This window comes from Gadus macrocephalus, chromosome 3 (genome assembly GCF_031168955.1).
Source record: "Gadus macrocephalus chromosome 3, ASM3116895v1".
In the NCBI taxonomy this organism is placed as follows: domain Eukaryota; kingdom Metazoa; phylum Chordata; class Actinopteri; order Gadiformes; family Gadidae; genus Gadus; species Gadus macrocephalus.
In genome coordinates this window covers 25,776,370-25,786,369 of record NC_082384.1, presented here as the reverse complement: position 1 = coordinate 25,786,369, position 10,000 = coordinate 25,776,370, and the positions used below count along the sequence as shown (strand labels likewise).

Genomic DNA, 10,000 nt, shown 5'->3' with positions numbered 1-10,000 from the left:
TGGGTATTTGTTATCTGCGTTTCACATAATACCAGCACAATAATACCAATAACCAAAGTTCTGCCCTGGCGTCTTGCGCGACGTGTGGTTTTGCGGGGGGGCGATGAACTTTCCGACGCTCAGTGGAGTGAGCAGCAGAACGGCGGGGAACCGAACCAACAACCACGGCTGGACGACCAGCAGAAGACTTCCTGAAGCGACTAAGACCCTCTTTACAGTCATACCTCAGCAGCCTTCAGACCGGGTCGTTTACACACAACCCCTCAGGGTAGTGGCCAATCGAGTCTCTCTCTCTCTCTCTCTCTCTCTCTCTCTCTCTCTCTCTCTCTCTCTCTCTCTCTCTCTCTCTCTCTCTCTCTCTCTCTCTCTCTCTCTCTCTCTCTCTCTTTTAGTAAACGTTCCTGATATTTGGTTTGAATGTGACGTGGTTCTGCTCGTACATAAAAATAATGAATAAATTCCGCGAGCCACTCATAAAACAAACCACATCAGTTGTCCCAAAGAACAGCTGCAACCTCCTCTCTGCCTTCACTCTGTCTGCCTGATTTGAGTTATGTGACTAATATATACTCTCTCTATATATATAGATAACATATGCAGTATATTAATCCATCTATCATCTCCCCCGGGTGCACGTCCACTGGTGCGGACGACAGCGCGTCATTCTTCCTTCTCCCAGCTGCGTTGGACTCGTAGAAACTGTGTAGAAGCATCGCAAGTGTTTCTGGTTCAGACTGCATCTTATAAAGCAGCCGCACGGACAACATGCAAATAGAAGCAGCCAAGCCAAAGACACTGGTTTACAGAGACTACAACTAGTGAAGTAGACTAAAGAATAAGGCTTGCACAGGTGTGTGTGGTACGTGTGTGCTGAACACACACCACACACACACACCTGTTCAAACCTTATTCTTTACAGTCGATGGCTCAAACCAAACCCTGCAGAGTAGAGCTTTCGCTTGAATGAATTCAATACTTCTGGGTTGCTATTGCGATGCTAATATAGACAATGTACTTAATGTCTTAGTATATAGACATTAGAATACTTTTTATAATGTCTTAGCATAAAGACATTAGTATACGTCATATTATGTCTTAGTATATAGACATTAGTATGCTTTTTTATAATGTCTTAGTATATAGACATTAGGATACTTGTTTTAATGCCTTAGTATATAGACATAAGGATGCTTTTTATATTTACTTAGTATTAAGACATTAGTATACGTTTTATTGTGTCTTAGTATATCGACATAAGCATACTTTGTATAATCTCTTAGTATATAGACATTAGTTTACTTATTAATAGTATTCGTATACTTCTCAGAAGGTGTGTCGCACTCATCAGTAAAACAGCGTCTTAAGGAACCCATCGTTTCTCCCATCGTATCTCTGTGAGGTTCATTCCTGCTCAAACGCTGGCACACACGCACAATCAGGCACTTAACACGTCCGCCTGTGTCACAGAGGTCCTTTCATACGGACGCTTTAAACCACGATCACGTTGCTATGTGGCAGCGGACAAATGGATCCGCTGGGGGAGACGGGGGGGGGGGCCGCGACGAAGAGCCCCGGGGCCCGGGGGGGGGCACCACTCTGCCAGAGCGACGCACGCCGGCAGATTACGCCACATGTCAGCCGAGAGCGCCGAGAGCGCCGAGACGCGCGGCCGGCCGACGACAGATCAGAAGGAAGTCGGAGATAGAAGAAGAAGAAGAAGAAACGCGCGAGGGTGAAACAATGCCCTGGGCTGATTATGATTTGTAAACAGAAAGCAGGCGTCGCTAAGAGCGGAGCGCGCCGGCGGCTGCAATGAAAGACTTAATTAGCCGTCGCCTTCTGCCGTGGATCATCCATCTCCGTCTCTCTCGTCCGCCTCGGTAACAACGCCTTCTTCTCCGCGCCCCGTGTGACGTCGTCCCCGCTGCCTTCCCACTCTGTGTGTGTGTGCGTCTCACACTAATGGGTGTGTAGTCGGCGGTGCCTCCTGGAAACACTGCGATCCGCCGCTTGGCAGGGACACAAAGACAATCTTCTTAACCCTCAGACGAGAAACTATTTACTGTGAGTTTCTCCCGCCGCGAACACCTCCATGCCAGGGGGGTTGGTGGGGGATCAGAGAGGAGAGGGCTCTCATGGCCGGGCAACAACAGTGGGAAGGAGATATAGAAGAAGAGGTGTTTTTGTATCGTACCCGACAAATATTAATCATCTGTTTCTACCTACATGCCCGTGGGGTGGGAAAGTCTCAGCTTGGTGAAGGGCGACACAGAATCCAAGGCCTGGCAGCCAGGGAATATTCTCACCCACAAGGAGCTGTTTGTTTGTGTGTGTGTGTGTGTGTGTGTGTGTGTGTGTGTGTGTGTGTGTGTGTGTGTGTGTGTGTGTGTGTGTGTGTGTGTGTGTGTGTGTGTGTGTGTGTGTGTGTGTGCGCGCGCTTGACAGTGTGTGTGTGTGTGTGTGTGTGTGTGTGTGTGTGTGTGTGTGTGTGTGTGTGTGTGTGTGTGTGTGTGTGTGTGTGTGTGTGTGTGTGTGTGTGCGCGCTTGACAGTGTGTGTGTGTGTGTGTGCTGGCCTTTCCGTCGTGTCCTGGGCTGAACTAAGTGACCTGTCCAAGGCTGGCCATTCCTCATGTCTCCCACAGACTTGTGGATGCCTGGGCCACCTTAGAATAAACCACACAGACACCCAACTGTCTACTTATTCTACAGCTCCTGTAGTCTGGAGACCTAAGGCCCATTGAGTCCTTCAGCAGAACTCCTGCTACATTCTGTGCTTTACAAAGTGTAACACAGGATCATAAGTGTTAGCAAAGCCTCAATCCTGGGTCAGTAATGCCCGACTAATGCCTTAAAACTTGGCTTATCAGCTCCTGAAAAGAGAGCTTTTCATTCTTTCTCCATGGATCTAGAGCAGAGACCCCAGGACGAGTGAGACCCGGGACTAGACCCGGGACTAGAGCAGATCCAGGACTAGAGGAGACTTGGGACTAGTCCCAGGACTAGAGGAGACCCAGGACTAGACCCAGGACTAGACCCGGGACTAGAGCAGACCCAGGACTAGTGAGACCCAGGACTAGAGCAGAGACCCAGGACTAGAGCAGAGACCCAGGACTAGAGGAGACCCAGGACTAGAGCAGACCAGGACTAGAGCAGACCAGGACTAGAGCAGACCAGGACTAGAGGAGACCAGGACCAGGACTAGAGCAGACCCAGGACTAGAGCAGACCAGGACTAGAGGAGACCCAGGACTAGAGCAGACCCAGGACCAGGACTAGAGCAGACCCAGGACTAGAGCAGACCAGGACTAGAGGAGACCCAGGACTAGTCCCAGGGCTAGACTAGACCAGGACCAGGACTAGACTAGCCCCAGGGTACCCATCAGACCCGGGGTGCCCTCCCAACCCGCTCTGAGCCAGAGGCCGCGGGCGTGCGTCTGGCTGCCGGGGGGGCAGGACGGGGTCCAGACCGGAGTCAGACCGGAGTCAGACCGGCTGCAGGACTCTGGGATGAGGTCAGCCCCAGACGCTGCGCGGGGGCAGCTGGGGGGGGGGGGTCTGCAGACTGTGAGGACATTATTACTCCGTGGTTACTCCGCTCAGCGGGGGGGGGGGGCGTCTCCTGACTCAGAACCCCTTCTGGTGGGTCGCTGGCTCCACGGTTAACTAGTCTCATTAACTAGTTAACTAGTCTCATTAACTAGTTAACTAGTCTCATTATTATAGTCTATCCCTCCCCATACGATAAGGGTGCATTAGTTAACCATTCATTAACATTAGTTAAGGCAGTAATAAGCAGTGCTATATTGGAATACCATAGGGGTTGGGGTTAGCTAGTCAAGGATGCAAATAGAGTCAACCCATATTCTATTGAATAAAGAATACATTAATACCTTCGTACTCGACCATTCACTGTTATTAATTAACCGATCGTTAATGCTTAAAGCTGCATTAACTAATGAACTAACTCCTGTTTAATAAACGGTTTAATAATGCCCTATTATTGTAAAGTGACCCCTTTCCCCTGGTTCTCTGCGAGTCACTCTGTGAGCGTTTGGTTTCCTGGCTGCCCGGTGGTTTGGATCGTTTGCTCTGGTCTGACTCCAGGACTGGGTGTGTGTCGGCACACATGACGGCACTGGAAGGACCTGTTAAGTTAACTTAGTTGGCGCCTCTGTTCTATAATTGACAGTAGCCATTTCCCGGTCACTAGCGAGCGCACAGTGATGACTCGGGACATAGCCAGCCCCTCCTACCCCCCCCTACTTATCGTATGTTGTACGTCCTGGCACTTAATGTACGCACTTATTATATGTCGGACTTAGTTATGGTACCTAGCATGGTGTAGCATCCTATCCTAGCCGTCTCTGCTGTCTACGGGGAATGGGTTAACCTAGTGATGGTTAGTGCTTGGCACTTGGTTCTATGAACATCCTTACTGTATCGACAGAGATATATAGTTGTTTCTCTTTCTTCTGACAAATGGACTTATTGTAAGTCGCTTTGGATAAAAGCGTCTGCTAAATGCCCTGAATGTAAATGTAAATGTACTGTAAGGTTATACTGTGGAGAGATATCAATAAATGGACCAAACAAGTTAAATGACAACAATTCTCGGACTTCAACGTGGTAGCAGAGGATGGCTCCTCCTAAGAACTACAAATCGCGTAAACTCGTCGAAACCCTCCGGGTTTCGACGAAGGGAAGTCCTCTCGGAGAATCGGAGGGCGGAAGCTGAATGTGTATTCGGTTCCTACGTCACCACCACCTCCTCCACCACCGCTCTCTGACTCCCGGGGGAAGGAATGAGTTTCCTTACCTGGAAACGGTGGAAGTCTGCGGGCTTGAAGTCGTTGGGCGAGCAGCCGCACCAGTCCACGATGTGCTTGTACTGGCACTTGCAGCCCAGCTTGCGGTTCCAGTTGGTGATGCGCAGGTTGTTGTCCACCATGGACTCACAGTGGGCGCTGTTCTCCAGCACCGTGTGGAAGAAGGACTGGGGGGAGGGAGGGGGGGGGGGGGAGGGAGAGAGAGAGGGAGGGGGGAGAGAGAGATAGAGCGAGGGGGCGGAAGGAGGGGGGGAGAGAGAGAGGGAGGGGAAGGGGGGAGGAAGATAGAGCGAGGGGGAGGGAGGAGGGGGGGAGAGACGGCGGGGAGAGAGAGAGAGGATTTGAAATGAGGCTCTGAATTTATTTATAGTCTTTGTGTGTATACGTGTGTGTGTGTGTGTGCGTGTGCGTTGTGGGTGCAGGTGTGTTACCTCGGCCGGCAGCAGGGTGTGTGTGTGTGTGTGCGTTGTGTGTGCAGGTGTGTTACCTCGGCCGGCAGCAGGGTGTGTGTGTGTGTGTGCGTTGTGTGTGCAGGTGCGTTACCTCGGCCGGCAGCAGGGTGTAGGCGTAGAAGCGCTTCATGCTGCTGACCAGGTCGTCCTGGGAGTTGATCACGTACTCCACAAACACGCGGTTCAGGAGGAACCAGTCCGAGCCGCCGTCCACCGAGACGCCTTCTGGGATCTTGCGGTCGCCCAGCCGCCACATGTGGGTGTCGCACTCGAAGAACAGCCGGTCCAGACCCTGCTTCCGGATGAACCTGGTGGGCACGGGGGAGGGAGGGGGACACACACGCACACACACAGAGAGACACACACACACACACACACACACACACACACACACACACACACACACACACAGAGAGACACACAGAGACACACACACACAGAGACACACACACAGAGACACACACACAGAGACACACACACACACACAGAGACACACAGAGACACACACACAGAGACACACACACACACAGAGACACACACACACACACGCACACACACAGAGAGACACACACACACACAGAGAGACACACACACACGCACACACACACAGAGACACACACACACACAGAGACACACACACAGAGACACATACAAACACACACACACACACACACACACACACAGAGACAAACACATACACACACACACAAACGCACACACACACACGCACACACACACAGACACACACACACACAGACACACACACACATACACACACACACGAACACACACACACACACACACACACACGCAGGGAGACACAAGCACACGCACATACACATGCAAACACACACACTCACACAAATACACGCACACAAACACACACGCACACACAGACACACACACACATGCGCGCACACACACACACACACAAGCATTCACTGTTAACATTTCGGTGGCACAGTATTGTTCACGAATCGTAACGTTTGTTTGTTGTTATGCATATTCAATGTGCATATTCTGTCTAGGTTATAGTATACAATCACTTTATTTTACAGTTCTAAACGTATTGTTTTCCCCTCTCCATAGCAGCAGTTGACCTGCTCCACGACCCAGTTATGTATTCAGCAGATGGCAGAGGGACCAGCGTCAATAATAGATGTGTTGTCCTGAGACGGTGTGAGCGAGAGCGAGTCCGGCCCGGGGAAGCCCTCTCAGTCGCACAACTACTGTGTGGTAAGATATACCCACATAACGACACCATCCATGGCCTATAATATGGGGTATGCAGCTATACCATTTGGATTGTTTATTCTTTAAATGAAGCCTTCTGTGATATGAATGGCTCCGACATTAAATCTCACGGCTCAATGTAATATCAAAACGAATAGGATCCTCGTTTTCATTTCTAACAAGACCGCCTTGTCCTCGAGTACACAAAACTCATTAAACCGCTAGACGGAGACCGCAGGAGGTTAAACCTGAACGCCCCAGCCGGTAACATCATAACTTCCATGACTGCAGGTTTTAATTCCGAGGTGACGGAGTCTGGAGGAGACCCAGACAGACGGACGTGGTGACGGGGGCCGGAGGAGCCCCAGACGGACGGACGTGATGACGGGGGCCGGAGGAGCCCCAGACGGACGGACGTGATGACGGGGGCCGGTCAGGGGTGTGGGCGGCCAGTGATGGCGGGCGTGTATCGCCCTCACTGGGCGAGAGACACCTCCGACATTAATCAAAGACGACGCAGATGGGGGCGGTAATTGGATTATGACTCAGTCGCAGAATCTCACTCTGGCATGACAATTGGAATTGTGCACGCGTGCGTATTGGAGAGCGAGAGACAGAGAGAGAGACCATGGGCACGTGCGCAGAGGGAGAGGGTGTGAGGGAGTGAGTGTGTGTGTGTGTGTTTGAGTGTTTGCGTGCTTGTGGCGTGCGTGCGTGCGTGTGTCTGTGTGTCTGTGTCTGCGCGTGATTGCGTGCGTGTTTGTGTGTGCTCAGGTGTGTGCGTGTGTGTTTGTGTGTGTGTCCGTTTGTGTGCCTGCACGTGCACGTATGTGCGTGCGTGTGCGTGTGTGTTGGTGCGTGCGTGCGTGTGTGGCCTCCTCACCTGGCGTTGTCTCTGCCGTGGGACTTGATGAAGTTCATGTCTCGGTATTTGGACAGGAACGCCACCAGCTGGTTGTTGGTCCTGGAATAACAATAAAACACAAATATAATAATGAGCCCAAGCTTAACAAATGGGTCTGATGTTTCCGGTTATGAACCTGTTCAGAAAACATGACGTTTGGATCCCGGCGGCTAGACTTTACAGCAGTTTGGCAATTTGTACGAACAGCAGCACTCGTGACACGGTGTCACTGGCTCTGCTCTAATCAGTCCTTACCCCCTCGCTCCCACACGCCATTCCCATTGTTTCACTTGAACATGAAATAAAATATAGCTCAGACCGTACTCGCACTTTGGACGCACAATGCCTGGATGACATGTCCTTGGTTCACACTGTCGCACCAGACAGGCTGAAAGCTTTGCTCTGCGGGTGATGCCCTCATCGGTGACTCCTTCCCTCTGTATGAGGGCCGAGTACGCCTGCTATAGGGCTGTGCCATTAATCAAATTATGATTGTGATTTCAATATATTTAAAAAATAAACGAATATTCAACTTTATTTTATCTATTAAATGTCTTATAAAATGTAGAACAACTGGATACCATTTTTGACATTCTTTTCGATCTGAACAATTTCAATTTGAAAATTTTTTGTATTTCTTTAAGGGAAATTTTAAAGTTTTCAGTTGCAAGGTGTTTTTTGGAGAGAAATGCTCAAAAAAATGCTCCATGTTTTCAAACTCAAAAATAGTCGTGATTAAAATATTGACCAAAATAATCGGGGTTACGATATTTTCCATAATCGAGCAGCTCTGTGCCAGTGTGCGCCCGGGGGCACCCGGAAACCCCCCGTCCGCCCTCTTACGCCCGGGTACGTCCGGGTACGTCCGGGTACGTCCGGGTACCTCCGGGTACATCCGGGTACGTCCGGGTACCTCCGGGTACGTCCGGGTACCTCCGGGTACCTCCGGGTACGCCTTCATAGCGGCTCCGCCCGCCTCCTCTCAGGGAGCAGACGGACTGGTTAGAATAAGGAGTACAGAACACAACGCGGCGCTACAGAACATTGACGTCCCTTCCTCTGTGAGGAGCAGCTTCGCGTCGGGGGTCAGGGGGGGATGTCCTGACGCTGCGCTGAGACCCAGATGAGTCTCCGTCTCCCGGGCGCTGCCACGGAGCGGTGAGCTCCACTCGAGCTCGAACACGACGAGAAGAAGGGTTCCAGGGGGAGCGGATCTCATGGTTCATGGATCTGTTCATTAGCCATGGCAATATTGATAGAATAAGGCACACATAATTCATCACTACTAATTACTTAAGTTATTAGTTATTTAACGTGTGTAAAGTAAATCTAGGTTGGCCATGTATTACTAATTCCTACACCAGGAAGTAGAATAAGTACAAAGTCAGTCTTAGCTTTGCCTCTGCGGCACGTTGGAGAGAAGAACCAACGTGTTTGGATGAACTCCAACATTTTGCACAGTTGTTCATCTGACCTTTTGTCTCTTTCACACACTCACTCACACACAAAGAAACACACACACACACACAAAAACACACACACACTGACACACACACAGACACACACAAACACAAACACACACAGTAACAGACACACACTCGCACTAATGCACACACACACACACACACACACACACTGGGGGGAATTGAGGTCAGGCTCCAGATTTGCCACCTGAGTGGTCATCCCGTCGCTGGGTCTGGTTTACTTACTGTCAGGCCTGTGGCTGCTGCACTACTACGCCTCCTACACACACACACACACACACACACACACACACACACACACACACACACACACACACACACACACACACACACACACACACACACACACACACACACACACACATAGGCATGTGCACACACGCACACTCACACACACACACTCACACACTGGCATACACATCCATACACACCCACACACACTCACACACACACACACACACACACATGCATGCACGCACACAGATACACACACTAGCACGCAAACACAAATACACACACAAACACACACACCCTCAAACCGCAGTACAAATGTGAGTACACACACACGTGCACAGAGACTCACACTCTGTCCCGCTCCTTAATTGAAGTGATCAACAGGTAGTGCCGTGTGACTCAGTGAAAGGCTGCGTCTCCGATGGCCTCACAGAGCCTCACCCCCCCTCCCCCCTGCCTCCCCCCCTCCCCCCATCCCCCCGCCAACCCGAACCTGCTCCCCTCAGCATCTTAGCCAATTACCCTCCATCACCATGCCGTGGTTTCACTTTGATGCCCTGATGTTAAATTCATAACCTGCCCTTTTTAACAAGCCGGGGTGCAGCGGGTGGTCCAGGGGGGCTCACTGAATGCCATCGCCGGTTCTGAGCACTGCGCACTGCGCTGAACCTCCCAGAGACACAGACCGCTCATCCATTCATATCATGTGTGTTCTGGAACATTAAAAAGGGGTAAAAGAGGTCGCTACGCCGCTAATAAGCTCGGGTGAATTCAGTCGGAGGAGTTGTTTGGCTGCGGGGTTTCGGGAAGCCGTATATAAGAGCTAATTGATGAAGGGTTAAGTGCAGCGTCGTGGCGACAGCGCGC

At 50.9% G+C, this 10,000-nt stretch overlaps 1 protein-coding gene across 1 annotated transcript in view; it reads right to left on the bottom strand.

Moving 5' to 3' along the window:
- xylt1 (xylosyltransferase I) overlaps window positions 1–10,000 on the bottom strand; it is a 31,785-nt gene that overhangs the window by 1,667 nt on the left and 20,118 nt on the right. Inside the window, 3 exon segments of the mRNA XM_060047425.1 lie at window positions 4,817–4,993; window positions 5,370–5,586; window positions 7,395–7,475. Coding sequence (XP_059903408.1) covers window positions 4,817–4,993; window positions 5,370–5,586; window positions 7,395–7,475 — 475 coding nt within the window.